Genomic DNA, 21,832 nt, shown 5'->3' with positions numbered 1-21,832 from the left:
CATACAAACTCAAACATCAAATATTTATCACGATGCTTTCAGTATAATTTAGCAAGAACGACAAAATGCATCACTTAAAGAAAAAAAAGCAACACGTATAGATAGAAAACTGAACTAAGCTTTCAGAAAACCCATATTTTTCCCTATTCCTCTCCTACTTAAATACAGAAGCAAAATAACCACGAATAAGACAAGCCCAAACTACGCTGTGTCCTCTCTGTCGGGATTTATTGGAGACATGCTGCCCTCTGAGAAAACCAGAGGATGACGTCCACCACTCAGGTCCCAGCAGAAGTGACAGCACAAACCAACCAGCTGCCCCACCTCTCCCCAGCCTCGGCTGATGTCCCTTTCCCGGCATACAAGCCCAGTCCCACAGAGGCTATTTCCCAACCCAAAAAAACAAACAGTAAGGGAGGTGCGTCAGAAGGCACTGACACATCAAAAGACCACCAAAATTCTAGTTTTCTAGGAGTAATTTGTGATCACCCTTCTCTATAACCTTCCCAAAGTTGTCCACCAGAACTCCAAGATACACAACGAATCAGGATTTTTTCTAAGTATCATGGGTGGATGTTGGAATACAGTATCAAAATAAAAATCACTTAAAAACAGTTTTTCAAATGGGGTACACACATCTGCTCTGTAGCATGGAAGACTGAACAATGAAACCACAGGTAAATATATATAAAAAAGTTTTCTAAAATTAAAAAAAAAAGTCCAGCTTTTTACACCAAGAAATACAAAATACTGTCACGTACAATCTGTCCCCATCAAAATCACTTGTTCCACCTGAGGACTTCATTGCATTTATAAATACCTTACTTTTTGGTCTAAAGGATTTTAAACACAAGGAAGTTAAGTGACTTGCTCAAGGTAAAACAGAAAACTGTGGGCAAGCAGGGAATAGCAAAACGCTAACTTGACACCTGAGGCTATCCAGTAACTGGGCTTCAAATTCTAATTAGCTTCAAAGTAATTACCCTCTTGGGAAGCCATCTCAAAGTACACCCTAACTAGCAAAAGAACAAGCACCCAGGTAGCAAAAAGGATATTCCCAATTAAGTCACAAGCCTGCTGAAGACCTACAGCCCCTAATCCAGCTACGTTCCTCCTTTCCCACTTTGAAAGCTGCACAGTCAACAAAATTTTTGCCAGAACAGCATAGGTGTAGTGTTAAGGCCCACTAGTCATTTATCAAATAGTTGGGTGACAAACCACTTACTGACTACTGTATACACGCTGCAAAAAATAGAGCAACTCAGCAGTCTCTTAAAGAAAAAAAAAAGTAGTTTTTTGATCCTAATAAGTTTTTAATCCAGTAATTTCTTTAAAAAAAATGTATAGCATATATTCATACCATACATTCATACCATATGCCACACAGAAGCTACAAAAATATAAAGATCGCTTTTTCAACATTTTACTGGAAAACTGGCCTCCTGAATCTGCAATAAACAGCTCCAGGATCTTGTGTCGGAAAGGAATTAGTAACGTTTTATACTGAGGAGAAATGTGCTTAATAAAAGACAACAACACAAGGGTTGTATAAAGCTACATTCTGTTTGCATAAATAAATAAAAAGTCACAAGAGGTTCAAACATCAAATTTTGTCTGCAACACGCGGATCATTTTTGCTGCTCTTCCTAGCAAACCCCCCACTCCTTCCTCCCCGGGCCCCCCAGGCAGCGCGCGGAGCTCCTGGTGCTGGGGGACTGAGCCTCTCTAAGGGGCTAGCTGACGGTTTCCTCCCGTAAATCTCCGCTCTGCAAACCTCCGCTCCCGTAAATCTCGGCACCCTGCCCTTCCCAGCAGCAGCAGGATGACGCCCAGTGGCCAGCGGGGCACTCACAGGTCCCTGCTGTCACCGGGGCAGGGGCAGCAGCTGGGTGCTCGCCGGCGGCAGCGGGGTGCTGGGGCCTGCCTGCGCCAACGAAGGCCCTCGGGTGCCATTTCTTATTGAAACCAAGGCACCGGTGTAAAGCGACGAAAGTAAGATTTAAAAAGCTGGAGTGACATTTGCAAGCATGCGCGTTTGGACTTTCAGAACCGAGTGCTGAGTAGAGGCAGGAAGACGAGCGCTGCTACGGAAATCACCTCCAGGCAGCGGTCCTGCCAGCGGCGCGCCAGCATCTCCAGGAGGGGAGGTCGGAACTTGTCCAGCCCCAGCAGGTCGGGGAGCATCACGCAGTGCATGGCAGCCAGCTGGCTCCACCCTGTTAAAACACAGCGCAACGGCGAGGTGAACCTAAGTAACACCGAAAAGACGTTAAGCTTAAAATGCAAGAGAGTACATTCACGTTGGCCGCTGGCCTGGCACACGTTAGGTCTTCAGGAGAAGGTGGGAGAAAGAAGGGCAAAAAATAAAAGAACCAATTTTGCAGCAGAACAACAAATTTTTTCCTTCTGCAGCCGGACCCCCAGGCACTGCACGTGCCTCCTGCGCCAGGCGGGGACACGGGGAGCTCCTCCGGGACTGACCGTGCGCCCCAAAGAGCTGCTCAGAGCTCGACGCCAGCAGGAGACTGTGTTTAATCGGGACTGGCGTGAGACAAGTACCCCTCTTTCTCCCCATCCCCTCACAGAAAGACTTCAGAAGAGTAACGCTGCCCAGTCACAGGCCTGGATTGCCAGCTTGCAACCTTCGGAGTCAACTCAACATACATACTGCACACAAACTGCTCCTCAGCGTAAGTGCTGAGCACAAGACCGATTTAAGCAATCTGTTCGAATAACAATCATCATTATTTTAACACGATGTCCTACATGCAACTTTGATATCATTCAGTTACAGGGTACTAAGCACATGAATTACCGTTTGAAATATTACAGACTTTCCTGTCCCATTTTCAAAGTATGCAAATGCATAAAAGCACACGTTTGTCTGCCCTCCTCCTCTTCCCATCTAAACCTTACTTGAACAAGCTTACCTCAAGTACACTTGTACTATAAACCTGTAACATTATGTAGTTAAAAACAGTACAGGCAAGCATATCAAGCTCAAATGACACGGATCATAAAAATGCTTGTAATGTACTTTACGCAAAGAAATCTTGTAGTATTATGCTCTGCATTGACTTGATAAACCTGAGAAGTACTTCAGGCAAGCATACAGATCTATATTTTTAATTTGTCAGCAATTGTGAACATAAAAACCTAAATATTTTAACTAATAAAGCTCTTCATGACGGTACAAGAAAAGAAATCATTTCATACTTGAAACTCCTGCGTGAAAGCACAAATTTATGGCTTAGCAAGAAAAGCATTAAAACAAAGGCTTAAACAGTGATACAAGGGGCTGGGTTTTGTTTGGTTTTTGTTTTCTGATTTGTTGTTTGTTTGGTTTTTGTGCCAATCCTTGGGTCAGGAAGACATTCTTCATGATGTAGACAAACATTTATTAGAAGAAACAAACCAAAAAACGCAAACCCCAAGTAGTTTAACTAAATCATTTCTGTTTTCATAAGCACCAAAACCAAAATTTAAGTGACTTGAAATGATTTTGCTTCTCTTTCCTTTTTAAAAGGACCATGAAATTTCTCAGCCTTTTGGTTTGCAAGGTGAACTACAAAGTGCTGTTGCTTGCTCGTCCCCAAAGCGGACGAGTGCCACATGCTCATACCAGAAGGGACCCTCAGGGCTCCAGGCGGGGCTGAACCTTCGTACCAAGGAGCAGCAGCTATGTCCACAACGGAGACAGGGGAAATGTCACACAAATGGAATACAAACCACATGCAGCACAGCTTCTTTCATTCATAGCTCACAAGTGGGAAAAGACACTTATGTTTTCCCTACTTTAAAAGGGTCTTAGACTTTTTCCTCCAAAGGCAACAGCAAAACCAAACAAGATCTGAAATACAACCTCTGATACAGCAGTTGAGAGCTGAACATAAAGCAAGCCCACGACAGACAAACCAGATCTACTCACCCTCTGCCAGCACTAATGGCAAAGAACACAGAAATAAACCCATTGCCTCTGTATCTTGCAAAGAAAAGTATCTACATAGACCAAACTAAAGTCATGTCGTAACAATGATAAAGGACATTAGTTGAAAGTAAAAGACAAATAGAAAAAATGAGGAAAGAATACCTTCATTTACTAAGAAACAGGTATGTAAAGTAGGAGCAGTGTCAGAGCCAGAGTGACCAGCTTCAGTGCTAGAAGAAACAGCAGGAGCAACTTGCAGAGGAAAGAAGAAGAAATAAAGAGAAAAAAATAGGAAAGTGAGGATAGCAGCTTCTGAAAAACAGATTAGTATCACTGAAGAATGACAAACAAAACTGGAGGAAACGGTGATCATATTCAACTTAAAAAAATTTTCTAGGCTGTACAAGGAGTGCAATGTCAGTGAGAGGGAGACATGCAACTGCAGAGGAACACAGATACACTAACATAAACTTGCGTGTTTTGAAAAGAAAGTACCTGTAAATAAAAAATTACAAGTGTGTCTTTAGAAAGGTGGGATTTGGTTTGGCATAACGGTTGACTGGGAGTTTAAAAATAGGAGTTTCACTTTTGCTCATTTTTCCCCATCTCTAGGTAGATCTGGAATTTGTACTACTCATTTAAAAAAAAATACATTAGAAATAACCCCTTTTACACCTGGGTTGTCCCACCTGTTAATCTAAAACATCATAAGATGTATTACCGATGGCTAGTTTTAGATTCTGTGATTCTGTGAAACATGTCCATTCAAATAAGTTTAAACCTAAACAAAAGAAAGGACTACGCATACAAAGCAGCAGCATATAAACCACGCTGCGTAAGACTACAGGAAAGCAAACACAAAAGAGCACAGGCCAAGCATGTACTCAAAGCAAGAGCCGTGACGTATTTATTTTGTGAACTGCGTAATTTCTCGGTGCAAATGTAATTTAAAAGCAGTTCTAAACATTATACTTCCACTAATGCTCATTACTTAATATTATCACATGAAAAGATGCGCGGACCTTATGGCATACACATGCTACAACCAGAGGTCAATGCGGGGATTTACAGGTCACTATCTGACACTTCCTTCCTATAGAGAAATTACCATATGTCATGCACAAGCATCTGCAAATTAATCCCCCGCTTTTATTCCGTTGCAGAACAACAATGGGTTCAGGCTCCTGAACGTATTAAGCATTGTCTCCTGAATAGGCTGTTTGCTTTTCATGCAGTGAGCTTCTTTTGTCGCTGCAGGACATCTGCATCCACGCTACTTTTGCCATACCTTCCACACAAACGCAGCATGATGGCACGTGTACGGTGACACCGCCACCAGCCTCAATCACCGCGCGACAAAAAGGACTTTTGTAGCTGCATAAAAGAAGCTAGTCAATTTATGGAAAAAACACACCGCTGTTTTTTTTTGTTGTTTTTTTTTTTTTCTTTCTTAAAACAAAACTCAAGCCTTTGAAGTTTTCCTTTCTGACCCCTTTTGTTGCTGTTGTTCTCTCCCTGCAAGTGTCAGTAATTATAACAATCACTGGAATGGAAGCAGCTGGCCCCGTGGCTGAGTAGCGCAGAGCGGTGCTGATCTCAGGACAAATACAGGTCAAATAGATGGAGATCAAGCATGTCATAACATGCGTTAATTGTATCTATACTAATTGATTTTTTAAGAATAAGCACTAGTAATTTATGAGTGGTGAGATGCTGTAAGTAGCACACAGTGGGAGGTAAAGGTAAACTTTTGACCTAAGGGTGCCATTCAAACAAACTCATCTCTCCCCAGGAGCATGCAAGACATGCCACCAAACATAGGAAAAACAAACAAAAAAAACAGTTTAGGAACAAAAGTATTTTTCTATACTTTTTACGATGCACAGAATTTATTTTTTATCAATTGTTAAAAGGATATTGGATAACTGAAGTATGTCTATCACCATGAACAGCAAAGCTATTCCTAAGAAAAATTACATAATTTTCATTTGGGAAAGGATAACCCCAATGTAACTGTACCCTTAAAAACAGAAACACAGATCCTCTGTAAGAAATACATTTTTTCTGGCATTGAATTTGCCATACAGACACCATCTCCGGTAAATACTGACCTCTCAAATACATATCTCTCAAAGAAAAGCAAGCAGCTGGGAAAAAAAATGCACATGTTGAAACAGCAGCTCTTCCTGATTTTTTATTTATTTGTACTTTTTGTTATTGACTGCTACTTCTCTATTTATGTAGCACCTTTGATCATGAAAAGAAAAGCTGTATGTTCATCGCTCTTGAAACTGACTTCCCCTTTCCAAACACAGATCACAAAAAAAAAAAAGAGCAAAAGAATACACACGTGTTGCTGATGAGTAAGTTTCTTCCTCAGATATAAATTTCCCTCATTTTTGGATGTGAATGATGGAAGTCAGACATTTGATGTATGAAGTTACCTGTTGTGCTTACCAGCTTTCTAATACAAGAGTATTTCCACAGTTTAAAGATAAAAGTTAGGATGTACATGAAGGATATTTGAAATATAGAAGATAAATATCCATAAAATATCACAATGACAAAGCATTTGTATTCTGCAAAATGCAACCGTTTTACAAAGTGTAAGTTTCTTCATATTCATGTAACTTGAAACGACAAAGTTTTAATAGCTAACAATAACAGTTAAGTGTTTTTTTAAATGTAATTAGGGAATAAAATTTCAAATGAGTCCTGAAAGATATTCCCTTTATAAATTAGTGAAAAATCAAACACGTTTTGGGAAAAAAAGAGAAAAAACACTGCTCCTCTGCCCTGGAGTATATGCATACAGCTGGCCTTACACCCAGAACACCCCCGAAGAGCAGTGATAAGACCAGCGAGGTGCATGTTCCCTCTTTGTTTCATCAGGCAGCAAGACACACGGCCAAGCTCACGCTCGGAAGTGCCCCCCAACCACCAACCCCCCCCGCTGGTGCAGGCTTCGTGCCCCCTGCCCGGCCCGCGGGAGGTGGTGCGGGGAGCGCCGGCTTCCCCAGCTGCTGCACAGCTCTTTCAAACGGGGCACCTGCTCCTGAGCTGGGCACTCCAGACAAAGATGGCCACAGCGCGATGTTACACACGTTTAACTTCACTTTTGGCATCAAATTGTTTGCTGCATGAAACAGCAGCTCTTTAATTTAGAGAGCAAGCAGGGAGGAGCTGCCTCCTCCTCCTCCATCCCTCCATTCCCCACAGGACAGCTTCCGCGGTGCTCCCACCACCTGGAGGAGGCTCTGCTCACGGCTCTGCTCCAGTACAAAATTCAAGTCTCATCTGGTGTGAGCCCTCTTCTCGTATCGCATGTTGTTCTATGGCTCAAACCTAGCCACTGTACTTGTGACAGAGAAAATGCAGACTCCTAACGGGTCCTTCAACATCATACATCAACCTTCTTCCTCCCATGTAGAAGCTAGCAATATTTTTAATCACGATAGTAAGGTGATAACTTCAGTGTCAAGAACTGAAACTACATATCAAATTGTTCCAAAGAAAGTCATTTTTACCTTGCTTAATTTGTCCTTGAGCTGCATGACTTGACATCGAAGGAGGTGCCTTCACTTTTGTCATCTCAGGAGTGCCAGGCCGAGGCGGCCTAAACACGACGTGCATGAAGGGGCAGAGGAAGGAAGACAAGGGAAAAAAAAAAAACACAGAAAAAAGAGGGAGGGGAGGATTATTTTCTAAGACAGTGTGACTAAACAAACTTTGAAAGGCAATCCTGTAAAGAATGATGCATCCCATTTACAGTTCCCAGCTTACTCTTTGGTGATGAAAAGTTTGTCTGTATGTTTTGATCTGTTTAGAATTTGACCTGCTCTTCAGTCTATTTAAAACTAAAACTCATGAAAAAGGACAAAACTGGCCTCTCATCCCTCCTGGCACAAATCTTACTCTAACTCCACATCATATTAACACTGTAAGTTATCTAACTCAGTTGAAAGCAATAAAGTTACTTTGGCGCAAAAAATGCTTTAGTCATGATAAGAAGAAATGCACTCTGGTCACCTGGGTACCAGAGGCTTTCACAGCCATTTAACACATCAAACTCCACAGTAAAATTAAGCAAAATAAAGCACTTCATCAAAGTAGAGACTCTGAAAGAAAGTTGTCGTGAGTTAAAGGGAGTATTTTCTGTACCTGGTTGGGCCTTTCTTCATGTGGTCTCCAATAAAAGTTGCATTAGTCATGCTCATCAGCGTGTTTGCCAGCGAGATGACAGACAGGAGGTGCTGAGTGGTGACAGCACGCGATACTCCGTACGTCCCCTTTCCGAGTCCTTCTGTAATGGACATTTTCCTTCCCAGCTCCATGCCCTCATAGGATGGTTTACCCACAGACTGATTGTAACCGGGAAGCATCAGAGACATGTGGCCACCTCTAGACAGGAGGCCAAAGGACACCGAACAGTGCGGCTTAAGCATCCCCAGGCGATCAAGGCAAAGCTCATCTAGAACAGAATTCAAGCCCCAGGCATGAAGACAAGACATAAAAAGCTTTGCTGTATCCATGGTTAGATTATACTCTAATAAAGTTAATGGTTTAGATTTGCTAGAGCGATATTCTGGGTCACCATCTTCTCTTCTCTGCCTTATTGATTCTTCATCCTCATCCTCATCATCGAGAAGATGCTCTTTGATATTCTCTTTGATTGTCTCCTTGACCTGCTGGAAGAGGACGGCTGCTCGTTTGCCAGTCAAAAAGGAGCCTCCTTTGTCAGAACCGCCGGATGCCTTCTGCAAATTCTCCGGAGAAATGAGTGCACTGTTGGGTCTCGAGGCCTCTTCGGTCAGCAGCTGAATAATCAGGGCCTCTACATCGAAGAAGAGCACGTGTATGTCTGGATCTGTTAAGTTTGTCTTTATAGCTTGAACCATCAGGGAGTTATGCGAATATTTAGGTAAATTCCCCTGCAAAAATAACAGAAAATAAAAGCTATTTCAAGATTTTAACTGGATAACTGTCTGTATACTTCTCTTGGATTTAATTCACAAATTGAGGAAGCCCTGCGTGAACAAAGTTTGAAAACTCGCAGGGTATAAAACAGGAAAATCATTCTAAGATGCTTCACTGACATTCTCATAACATCGGGAATTTCAGAGTTGTGATCTAGTATTACAAACCTAATATACGTTAATACTGTAACACCGACACTCAGGATTCGGTATGAACACCGGTGCCCGAGCCTGGGCACTCAGGTACTTGGAAAAACAAGGTGACACCGTTCCAAAGAATGCCCTGTGCAAGGGACCGCTCTTTTCCAAACAGAATAGGACGCAGGAAGGTTAAAAAAAAAAAAAAAAAAAAAAAAAAAAGGAAAATAAATAGAGCTCGAAGCAGACCTCTGCTGCTCTCTGCTGGTCAGAAGCCAGACTGCCAGAACATCAGACACCTGCATTCATCTAGAGAAAAGCGAAAGAAACAAGCGAAGAAACAAACACAAGCTCGTTTTCTTAGGACCCAGAGATTGGCAAGAGCAATCCCAGCAGTTCTTTCAGCATACATTTTTCATAATGTGATTACTCCTCCATCTTGGGTTTGCTTCTGCATGCATAATTGTTTTCCCTTATTGACTGGGCAAAAACTACCCCGCTAAAGGATTTAATACGGTCACAAATGAAACTTAACACTAGTCTCATATCTACAAATTTTAATCCCTAGCATAAATCAAATTGAGATAATAAAAACCTAGATATTGCAGTGTTCAGAAAACAGGAAGCTATTTCTTTATTGTCAGGATGTTCTTTTTCCCCTCTCAATACCTAAACTGTCCTCTCATATGCAATACAAAAAAACCTCATTCAGACAAGTACCAACATACACACCCGAACATATGAATTGTTTATTCTTAACAGACTTCATGGTATTAATGTGTTAAGCACATACTGACATTGCAAATATATTGATCAATATTAAATAAAACAAAATGATGTTTTCTATCTCAAAATGGCAGTAACAGGTTTGAAGAAAAATATCTTAATTTCTTTTGCAAGCCACATCTCTATAGGAAATTGAAATGAAGCGTTACAGCTATAAGAGGTGACCAGCTACTTCACAGAACCGTGGAACAGCTGAGGCTGGAGCGCACTCCAACCCTCTGCAAAAACAGGACCGTGCCCAGTCCAGCTTTGAGCATCTCCAAGGACGGACGCCCCAGAGCCTCGCCCCGTGCAGCCTGCTCCAGGGCTCTGCTGCCCTTGCAGTGAAGAGAAGTCTTCTTACGTTCAGACTGAAATTTTCCCCGTTTCATTTTGTGCTGCTTGTCCTTCCAGGGCTTACCCAAGGCCAGGTAAAGTTAGCTTACGTCTTTTCTATTAAAATTTCAGAGTGGTTTGGATAAGATCCTTTCAGCTACAACGATGAAGACTTGCTGTATTTTATTGAATTACTTACGTATGAAAAATAAATTGCTTGGATACTGCATTAGAAACAGCCAAGCTAGACCAGAACTCACTTTGTCAGACGCTTCAGAAGCTAGCAGGTTAGTGGCAAGAGTCTGCAGTTTTTGATGTGCCACGTTTTTCAGAGCAGCCAGGCTACGCCGAGTCATGGCCTGCTTCAGGTTGACAGCGGGATGACTGAGGGAGTCCACAGCCGCTGGAACTGCCTCATCACAGGCGTTCAGGATTTCTACCGCTGTTATTCCCATCACACACCTGTCCAGCGCACCTTCAAACGTTTTGGAAAACATTAGTTTAAGCAGGAACAATTCAGAATGTGCAAAACATTGTAAGTACAACGATGTGCAAAAATAATTTACACCACAGGATGCAATGGGTAAAGCTTTCTGTTAACAGCTATTTTTAGAAATATTCCAAAGGAATGGATTTGTCCTGAATTTCCATGAGACTGAAGTGTCAGGGCTCATTCTTATCGTCTTCTATACGGAGCATTAGCCCCTTTAAAAACAAAAGGAAGGGAAACACAAACCAGACAGACAACAGAACTGATGACTATCCTGCACTTTGCGGATGAAGGAACTATTCGAGATTCAAGGTGCTGCATTTCTATGCCAAGCTTTCAAGAAAACTAAGAGGAAGCATGAACACTACTGAATTAAGAGGACACTACACGTGCAGCTAACAAGTGTTCTCTGTAAAGATAAATAGGAAATATATGTAGGGAGAAAAAGCCAGAGGAAGCTGCACTTCTCCAAAAATAAATGAGTTATTCTAAATACATGTTTTAATATTTGATCTACAAATTTGGCTAACATGGGGAGAGCTAGATTTCTAAACAAAAATGCATAAAAAAATTAACACGTCTCAGATGCACCTTGCACAGATTACCAAGTATTATTAAAAAAAATTGATAAAACAATGTCTGAACTTAACCTTACCGGTATCCATTTGCCAGACGTACACAGACCCATCTGAACACCCCACTACCAGGTAGTCATCAGAAGGCCTCCATTTTATTACTTGAATAGGGAAAAGGTGACGGGATGCCAGCATGATGCATTTTTTCTCCCGCAGACTCAGAAGACCTACCGAGTGATCACTGGCAACAGAGCAAATACAGTGCTGGACTCTTGCCTTAAAAATGAATGAATAAATAAATAAAGATTAATCATAAGGTAGGCAGTTTACTTTTAAGAATCTCTTCTTCACTGGACAAAGTATAACGATCAACAACCTATTTTATAAGCAAACGCAGGCACATAAATCTATGGCAAAACTTGCTGTTACCACTGGAAACAGATTTTCATTTGCAGAAATTCTCTTGAATCCAAATACCTGCGTGTCATAAAGAGCAAACAGGCACAAAAATGTCCTGCCTCCTTATCATAACCACATGATATCGCTACCTTGGAAAAATTTTATGCACTGAACCAATAATGTCACTTCGTGGTCATGTTCAGAAATTTTTCAGTCTTTCCAGAAAAAGGAAATTATTTTCTACCAACATGTTCTTCAAATGTTTAAAATCTGAAGGGGAAGTAACTCTGTAGGGTTCAAAAGAGTCATAAAAATAATACTTCATCGGCAAATAAAATACAGACTACTTACTCTCAAGCCTGTCACTTTTATTTAATTTTTTATGCTATAGGCCAAAATATTTTAGCTAATACTGATGAATATTTCTTAGTAAAAGAAAAAAGAGACTAGAAGCATTTTGATTTATAATACGGAATAGGCATGTCCATGCACATACACTAATAGAAACACCGCTACAGGTGAAGTCACTCAAAGAACTACCCTTCAAATAGTTTTAATAGCTTTGCGTTTTCTTCCAGCTCTCCTTAGACTTGGATTATATGCTAATACTTAAGTTTAAATTAAAATTTTCACATCTACACATGGTTTAGATTAACATACTAAGTCACAGATGTTTTCAACGGTGACATCCAAGGAAGGTTAGTGCCTTAGCGGAGCTAAGCAGTGCAGAGGTACAGGAAACAGGCTCAAGAATTAGAAGTATGAAAATGAGGATGAAAAAAAGCAGAACATTAAAGAAAAAGGGAACAAGAAGGGAAGGAAAAAAAGGGAAACAAAAGGCAAAGAAACTGTTGAGCAAAAAGGAGAACCCATGTTTCTCAAGTAAACCTGTGTCATTTTGTGCATTAAATTCTCTCTGTTCATCCAAGTTATCAAAAATAAAATTTCATTCAAAGCCTAAGAGCTTATGAGCTAACTGGTGGGGAACACTTGCCTCAGTTTCAAAGGTTTTCAGGGGAAAGAAGTTGCTTCCACGTGATAGAAATCCTCTCCTGCAGTTAATGCTGGATATCATCTAATGTCAAGCATTTCCTTAACTAGCTGGGTTTTAACATACATTTTCCCACTGTTTTTAATTATTTCCATAGCTAAATCATGATGCGAACAAAACCAAAATTAACGGAACAATTAAATGGTTTTAAATATTTGCAAGGGTTATACTTTAGCTCAGTGCTAGAGCTTTGGTATTTCATACTGCATTCACACTCTCAGGAAGGATTTCAGGGGCTGTAGCATTCATGGGAAGCGTAAGACAAGTTATCAGGACATATTAGTTAAAACTTACACTACAGTTTTCTGGTGGAACTAGAAGCTGTGTAATTTCTCCACCATGTACACAGAAGATATGTTTCATCTCTCCAGAAAATATATCCCACATGATGACTGAGAAATCCACACCACCTGAGATCAAATACCTTTGATCATAACGAGAAGAAACCTGGTGAGGATACAGTAAGCATGTAATTTTGTTTCGATGGCCTCTGAGAGTCCGGTGAGGTGGCCAACCTGAGGAATTGGGTAAGGTCGGGGGTACGGGGTGGGGAAGGATGAAAAAGGGAAAAAAATAATTAATTTTTGATAGAACAATTAATAAATTAGATTGCACACACTGCGATCCAGCTGTGCTTTTCGAAAGCTTATTAGCATACCTCTCCGAAGCATATGCTCTCCTTGCAAAAGCTGAACTATAGCAGTTTGTGTCGCTGGCACAATAACAATGCTTCCATCCTCCCGACCACAGACCAAACGCCCGTGTGCTGGGATATACACACTGGCCGTAACTTTAAGTGGTTCATTGAAGTTTGGTATTAAGCTTAGTTGGTCTATAATCCCAGCTGGGCGAGGAGTGAGTTTATCAAAAGCTTCCTGGAGGGATATTGAAGTTGTTGTTTGCAGTCCTGTTTAAAAAAAGGGGACAAAGAAAAAAAAAAAAAAAGAAAACTATTCAAGAACCAAAATAGGAATGCTTTTCCTGAAAGATTTCAAAGTTAAAATACACCATGCTACAACACCACATAAAAGATATCGGAGATCAATTCACTGACCTGAGGGAAGCTGCAGCAACAGATAGAAACAATACATGTGAGAGAACTGGAAAAGTATATGATTTAAACTACAAGAGGAAGTTATGTAGGCAGACAACAATGACCACAGCTGGTGTTTGGAAAAAAAGGCCATTAAAACTTAATACCTGAAAAGTGTTCAGAGTAAATGTAAGATTTTGATCACATATTAAAAAGTTAAGTAACTGCAACTCTTAAAAGAAGCAATGAAAAAAAAAAGTACAACAAAAAAAGCTTCCTGGATTTATAGGAAAAGCAGCAGTGCTTTATCCAGCAACAAAATACGTAACAAAATAGAGATGTCCATACAAAGACCTACCAAGAAGACATAATTACGTAATACCTGCTGCACTATCTTGTTGTTCAAGATTTTCAGGCACACTCCAAATACACAGTCTTCCTGAAGAGTCTCCTTGGATTAGCAGCTTATAGGAAAACTCCCTACGTCTGCAGAAGAATCGAGTAACTGGGGGACATATAAGTAACTGTTAAAAAAATAAAATAAAATAAATTAGAACTTCAGACATACGCAAACCATGCACAAATCTGAATATTTACTTTTCCCACATAACTCACTGTACATTTTGAAAGTAGAACAAAAAACAGCTACTCTATGCTTTATCTTTGTTATAGAAGGAAGAATAAATACATCAATATGAACTAGAAGACACTGTGGTTAGTTATGAAACAAGTCACAGTTTTAGGGGAAAAAATATGTATATATAATAAATATATATGTTTTTTATATATTTATGTTTATATAACTCTCTCTATATATGTATATTCTAAAATTGTTAACATTTCAACTGTAATGGTAAGCTGGAGATACACTACTCAGTAAGGAACGTGGCCATACGAGAAAAGGAAGTTATAATGTTAACAAATAACACAGCAGATCAAATCTATACATGTTTAAATGCCCAAATTTGGCAACAGATTAAATGGTTGTGATTAAAAAAAGGATCCATACAATAGTCTTACATTAACAGTATCTGTAAGCGAGACAATTATTTAAACCTAGTACTACACATGCCTAGGTACATCACACAACAGTCCCAAAATCTGTTAGTTTATAGCAGATACAGTTCACAATATAACATAAAAACATGTATAGTTAAATGAGGATTTTAGCCAGAATTGGCTTTTCTTTACTTTGCAAGAATCTAAGCTTGAAAACTCAAAGTTGTGACTCTCAAAGCCCTTGCTAAGTGACTGCCTAATCATTATGCACATCACAACCTGACTTCTGCTCCAGCACTGATGAATGATAAACTGTTAGCATACAAGAACTGAAGATTCACTTGACCATAGACTAATTTCTGCATTTATTTGAAAACCAACAAGAACCAAAACAAAGAAACAAAATAGCAGGGAAATTACATCTGGTTTTCTTCCAATCGTCTACTTTCTCTAGCAAAAGAGGAAATTCTGAAGGTCTACTTAGAATGAGAAGAAAATGTCATGAAGTATGCATATTTAAACTCTCTAAAGAAGAAATACTGACCATAAATGAAAACCCCAAAGAAACGTGTTTTTACCTGTTTATCTGCTCTGTCCAATACGCTGTACAGTAAAGGAGGATTTAGATTTTCTACTGCTTTCCCCACATCTCTGCGAAATGAATCACTAGCTGGTAGACAGCTGGGTTTAAAAACGAAAAAAAAGGAATAAAATTTATTGTATGACTAAAGTGATCACTCTGTCAATAGCTAACTAAATAATATGCTAGATTCTTAAGCAAAAACAGTATCCAAGTCCTTAAACATTGCATTTTCAGAGTTTCAGAGTTCAAAAGAGTTCAGAGTTCAAAACATTTGGCTTCTTACTCAGGACCAAACCACACCAAACTCAAGTATTCCTCCAACAGACCACCAGGTAGATCTGCTTGCTTCTTTATGCTGTGATGGCACATGAAGGTCAGAAAGGATTTCTTGTCTGACTTATGTGAGAATATTGGAGGATCTATATGATAAAACTGCATCTCCACCCAGAACAAAGAAATGTTTGTATATCACAAATTAAAAGATGTAAAAAGAAAACCATTCAAACCATTCAAAATGTCTCATGCTTTAATCTGAAAAAAAAAAAAAAAGGAATCAGAGCATTTCATTGTTGAGTACCTGGGTGGTAATTTATATATGAAACTTTGTCCATCTTCTGTCCAAACAATCACTTTGTCAGCTGACACAAAGTCGCCACCGGTCCAGGTCTGTTCATTTTCACTAGGGAGTGAGCATAAAAGGGAATAATCTCCAGCATCAAAAACCTGAAAAGAAACAGAAGTCTATCAGTCATCAAACACTTACAGATTAAAATGCCCAGGCAGCAGCTAATTGCAGTTTCCACATACGCATATTAACAGGATTTAGAACATCTTGATCTGAATGTCTTACTGGCAATTTAATTACACGAGGTGCTAGTGTGAGAATAAGCTAGCGTTTGTTCAGCTAGCTTTCCTTACCCTCCAGTACTTGGAGCACACTACCAACAACGACCGCTGGGTAAATGCGCAGAAAGAAATGCTTTGACAGTTCTGACAATAAATAGGTTTTGACTCCTCTTCAAATATTGGTGTGGTATCCTAAATAAAAATAAACAAGCAAAGCAATTACATTAAATTATCTACATCTGATTTAAAAAGCCCGCAGACTGCCACAGGTACGAGAGTAACATATATGCAGAAGAACAGAACTAAAGAAGCGATAAGAAATTGGCTTGTAGAGACAGACAAAAATGGCACCAACAGGAGGCTGTAAGCGTTATCTGGAGAGCACACGTGTACAGCCCATCGGGCGCGAGTACCGACCGGCAGTCAGCAGGCAGAGTGCTGAACTGCTGAGCACACAGGGCTGTTTCCTTCCGCACGTCAGCGAGCTCACGTCCCCAGGCTCCCAGCCACGGACTGGGTTAGAGGTGAGGGTTCAGTCACCGCTGACCGCGTTCTCCTGAGATCCCATCTAGCACCGCCGGGCAGCACAGACCTCACCCCTCCGGCCCTACACCCTTTGCTGAGTTAAAGCATCAGACGGGTCCACCCCATCGGTGCTGTGCCTTGACCAACCTCGGTCCGCACTAAAGCGTAACTTTCTTCTGGTTATGTTGAGGGCAGTTTCCGATAGCCTGTCCAGATGAAAACACAACCAGCACCTGAAACTGGCAGTCTCTACACAGGCAAACATATGTATGGAAATCAGATAACAAGAAAACACCCAGCTGATTTTTTTTTCCTTGCTCAAACTGACCTTAGAACATGACAGAAAACGTGATGGAAGAGGGACTACGTGGTTTCATAAGATGCCAGATGGCCAACTTCTAAGGAAAAACCAAACCCTTGTCACATTTCTTATTCTATTATTCCTCATAAGAAGATCTGCAAGAGCACGTGGCATCCTCTTTTGTCACTTAAGTCTAACAAATTCCCCAGCTGGACAGATTAGCGGTGCCTATTTAGCACCGTCACTCTCGGTGGATTACCTTTCTTCTAGACAGCCAGCTGAAACTAAGCACATTCAGCTCACATTTCATTCTTGCGCGGTTCCCACTATCCCAAACAGACTACGCTCCTGTTTAGGTATGCGTTTCTTACTTTCATACTCTTCACTGTACTATGCAGAGTAAACAAGTATTTATTAATATCACGTTCTGACTAATAAGGAAGACCTTAAGGAAGGCCACTGCAAGACCTTTAACATAAAATTTGTCTGTATCAAAGTTACACATACAGCGCAGTGTTCACATTGGTTTGGAAAGCTAAAGGTTATTGAAACAATCTTTTGTTACTAAATTTACTTTGGATCTCAAAAGCCTGTGAGAGGTAAAAGATAATTTCAGGAAAGAACAGGACTTTTAAAGAAGAAAAACTAAAACTGAATAGACCAAAATATTTGCATATCATTAACACAAACCATTAAATGGCATGCATAAAAAAACAGATTTGTAGGAATTAATTACTGTATTAATTTTGAAATAAGTTCTGTTAGAGTCAAACAAAGAACATCTTCATTAGGATTTCTGTTGGTATTTAAAAAAAAAAAAGATAAAGCCCATGATATTCCAGGTAGCAGGAAGAACAGGAAAAAGGATTAACAGATGTTCTCTCTTCATCAGAGCAGGACTTGAGGAAAAAAAATCTGGGAGTTAACAGTTGAGGGTGGTATGTCCTTTAAGATTTTTGGGAAATGTCACTAATTCAGAAGCTTACCTGCATGCGACTAACTTCAGAGGTTATTATCCATACTTTCAGGATGCCAGTCACTGAAACTGCTACAACAGTATCCTCTGGGGGGGGAAAAAAAGGCAGATAAATACAAGAATGTCTTCATTTTGGTACATGCTTGTGCATATCTGAGTACAAAAATAAGAGAGAGCTCCTCAACATTGAAATTTACCAAAACAATCTTAAAGTGTTTGCTTCAAAATCAAACGTTTATTTGCAAACTGGTATGCCAGAAGTGCACATACACATATTCAGTGGTTTTGTGTTTAAGTTTCATTCCCATTATGGGTGGGGACACGGTCTCTTAACGCCTAGGGCTCAAATTAAATAGAGGGGGGCAGAGGGTGAAGGGTAGCCCCAGTTGTTTCTGGCACTGCTGTCTGACACGAGGCGTTGTCTCGTCACTGTCTCCAAAAGGAAGATGTTTCTCTTGTAGGAGGAAAGACCTCTTGCTTATGCCCAGCTCTTTGCCCACAGCGGCCTGAGAGGCTGCTGAAGCTTAATGGGGAACGTATGCTAGCTGTACGCTGCCCAAGCACCTTGCCTGGGGGTTCCCCAACAGTGTCTCTGAAAAAGTAATCCATTCCATTCATTAACCACGCACACCAACCCCCCCAGCACAAACCAACCCCCCCCACCAAACCCACACCTACTGCTAGTCACTTCCTAGAAATTCCTGTTTTCCCCAGGCAATTCTGCTGAAGGACAAAAATCCCCGGGCTTTGATTACAAAACACAAACACGATTAAAATGATTACAAAACAAAGAGTAAAATTAAATGCAGTAGCAGGGAACTTAAAACCAGAGTTCACTTTCCATTTTTCCAGCAACTCAGATGTTATGGAGACAGCAATTCAGCATTGCCACAGCAGCCCTTTGGGAACAGTTTACAACTGCTGTCAGCCTTAATTGAAGATAAGTCTCTTTCCTTCAGAATCTTCTTTCTTAGTGTTCCTCAAACTCTTAGAAATTAACAGCTTCAACAACGGAAAAAGCTGAATGAGGCACATCTCCACAGCTGCCAAAAATTTAAAGCTTGGCAACTGAACACAAACTAGCAGCGAAGCAGATGTGTGGACAGGTATTGCTTCAGACCATGTTAACCCATGTGCTACTATATATTCTGTCTACCCACATACCTCTTCACTAAACTGCCTGGCATTACTTTTAGAAGTTCCTCTCTGCAGTCTTCAGTTTTTTTATCGTGTACTTTAATCAGCACTTTCCTTAAACACATCTCCTGCAATAATAGCTTTGAAAATGTTATGACAGCACTTTTTATAAAGCTACTAATCACAAGGAATATTCGCGGTATGTATATATCTTGTCAAAATCACAATTCCTAGCGTGCCAAATGATCTCGATGTATGCCACACATCACATTAGTAATGCAAATGACAGCCTTAGCATCTAGAGTGCTTGCACCTCTTCCTTTAGCCTCGTGCCAGTTTCCAGGCTCTTGCTATCACAGCGTTCTCCAAAACCTCTTTTCAATTCTCAAAGACAAAACAAGTTATCACTCTAGTGGAATGTGCTTTTATTCCAAAAGAAAAATGACTCTTCCTGTAGGAATGCTCCTCGCCCTTCAGATTTCAGCACATGCACACACTGAAGATAACAGAACTGAATTACTTACCAGGTGAGCCCGGAACCTGTTGTAGCTGATTTCACTACCCGGGTGCTCATTTTAGGTTTTGCTCGTGAGAAAGCACTAAAATTTGGCCAGAGCTAAAACTCTCATTGGATGCAACAGCAACAGAGACGATACCAAAACCACAAAGAGTCTTCTCCCCGCACATTTTCCGGGACTAGACATAACTATGTATGCATTGCTTTTTTGAGAAGTTGAAAATAGTATTACCTTACAGCGGGGCAAAGCCATAATAAAAGCAACAGAAACAATTACCTTGTGTTCTATTGGATTTAATGATAGTCATGGAGCTGATCCAGTCGGGAGATATCTTTGATAACAAAGAATAAAGAACTTCAAGGCTGGTGGCATCCACAACAAGAATTTCTGGATAGTGTCCATGGCATAACAGTCTCCCTTCACGCTGAGTCCCGACTGTGAACTGATAGAACTAAACGGATATTAACACCACACAAAAGTTATACTCCATGCAAGACACTGACTGCTTCATTTTTAATCAAGACTGTCACTCCATAAATATATTCTACTGGCTATATATTAAAAAAAATGCTACTGGGCTCTGATGTGCGGAGCTTTTTGCTGAGGCCCCCGTCCGCTGTTATCTTCCCGAGGCAACCTTTGGACAGCTCACCCAGCCCCGGTGGCGGACAGGAGCCTGTAACAGCCCTGCCTGCCGAGGTCAGCCTCCCTCTCCCACCTCCCCCAGCAGCACTTCTCAGTTTTATCCTATTCCTCCGTTCTTTCCAGGACCTCTAATTACCTTTTTCCCCCAAAAGCTGAATTAAAGCACCTATGTCCAGCTCTAAGGCATTTGATGATACTGCACAACTTTCCATGCCTCATTTTAATAACTGATCTATAGTTATCCACGCTGCACCATACAGAGTAGGAGCTCTGAAGTGTACCCAGAGTACCAACCTGTATGCCAGTGTGTGTGCAGGCTAGCTTCGTAAACTCTATGCATCTCCCATCATTCACGTCCCACAGACACATCTCCCTAAAACACAAAAGACAGATTACAGCCACATCCAAAATATTTCGGTCTTCCAAGGATTAAAAAAATTATTTACGCTGGGAGAATCTGAAACATTTATTATTGACTATGTGAGTTGTATTTAGGTAAAGGAAACTCAAAATCTACTTGAGTTGATTCTATTTGAATCTACACAGCCTGTTCTGCCCTATAAAGAAAAAGGGAAATGAGCAAAATGAAAAAATACATCACAAGCAATCAACATATTAAGTAAATGCAAACATTTAACTGAGAATTTCTCATTTCTCTCACCACTATTTCAAATCTTTATATACATCTACTGCTTCCCCTAAGGCGTCTGAAGATTAGCTGGCCTTTTCCACATTAGTGAGCAAGAAAAGCGTATCACAGAAAAACAGAACTTCATCACGTGGCAGTGAACACTGACGGTTTTTCAGAGGTTCCAGGCTGGCAGGAGCTGGCAGCATCACCTGGCTCTTCATGAAATCACGGAACAACCAATTATAAATAGCATCAGTAGATATTCTTCTGACTTGCCTTATAAGAAAATATTAGTTACCTCTGTGAATTAATGCAGATTTCAGAGGGATAAGGAAACATTTCCCCCTATTTACAGTATTTTCCCCCAACATTTTGACTTTCAAAGTTTTATTTTAAAATTTAATCAAAACGGAATCTGTCAGCTGCTGCCTCATCTTTTTTCCCTTTGCATCAGATATATAATTTCACACTGAAAACTTCTTTTTCGTTTTAAATCCGAAACAAAAAGACTACTTAGTACTGAAATCACTGCAAGGCAAAAATTGTAAGTTTTGACACGCTCCATTCACAAAGTCTAGGTTAAACGGTTGTTTAAATACAGCGTTCCCTGACTTTGTCAAATAAACTTACTGGGTTTGTTTGGATACATAACTGACCTATATCTCTCCAACTGCATTTATATAGGCAGAGGCTAAGAAATTTCTTGCTCAGCCACAGTTGATCAAATCAACCTTAGCCTGGAGGTCCACCTTCTGGTAACCAGCCTTCAAAAACAAAGCAAACACAAGAACAGACTCCAAAACTTCTGTTGCCTTTTATAGCTCGTTTTGCATACCAGCAGGTCTGCCAGTCAAACACCAAGTTCCATACACGAATGAAAGAGCAACTCTCAGTAACAGACACATGCTCTGTAAGGATCATCTCTAGAAATACTTTCAGGTCTAATATTTTGCCTAACTAAAGACAGCCGAAATAGAAAA

The 21,832-nt window shown here is 40.4% G+C and overlaps 1 protein-coding gene across 5 annotated transcripts in view; it reads right to left on the bottom strand.

The window, feature by feature from the left end:
- Window positions 1-21,832, bottom strand: part of LOC310888633 (WD repeat-containing protein 7) — a 114,382-nt gene that overhangs the window by 84,886 nt on the left and 7,664 nt on the right. For 4 of the 5 annotated variants that reach the window (XM_083815529.1, XM_083815533.1, XM_083815531.1 and 1 more), the window contains exons 4-18: window positions 20,516-20,594; window positions 19,853-20,027; window positions 17,932-18,008; window positions 16,192-16,311; window positions 15,851-15,996; window positions 15,269-15,371; window positions 14,074-14,215; window positions 13,317-13,565; window positions 12,953-13,173; window positions 11,289-11,484; window positions 10,404-10,618; window positions 8,090-8,859; window positions 7,456-7,544; window positions 4,091-4,180; window positions 2,098-2,216 (exon numbers count right to left, since the gene is read on the bottom strand). In XM_083815529.1, coding sequence (XP_083671655.1) covers window positions 2,098-2,216; window positions 4,091-4,180; window positions 7,456-7,544; window positions 8,090-8,859; window positions 10,404-10,618; window positions 11,289-11,484; window positions 12,953-13,173; window positions 13,317-13,565; window positions 14,074-14,215; window positions 15,269-15,371; window positions 15,851-15,996; window positions 16,192-16,311; window positions 17,932-18,008; window positions 19,853-20,027; window positions 20,516-20,594 — 2,791 coding nt within the window. The remainder of the gene's footprint in view (window positions 1-2,097; window positions 2,217-4,090; window positions 4,181-7,455; window positions 7,545-8,089; window positions 8,860-10,403; window positions 10,619-11,288; window positions 11,485-12,952; window positions 13,174-13,316; window positions 13,566-14,073; window positions 14,216-15,268; window positions 15,372-15,850; window positions 15,997-16,191; window positions 16,312-17,931; window positions 18,009-19,852; window positions 20,028-20,515; window positions 20,595-21,832) is intronic. The other variant, XM_083815532.1, reaches the window with a different exon arrangement.

This window comes from Anser anser (assembly GCF_964211835.1).
Source record: "Anser anser genome assembly, chromosome: W".
NCBI lineage: Eukaryota > Metazoa > Chordata > Aves > Anseriformes > Anatidae > Anser > Anser anser.
This window is presented reverse-complemented; position numbering and strand designations above follow the sequence as displayed.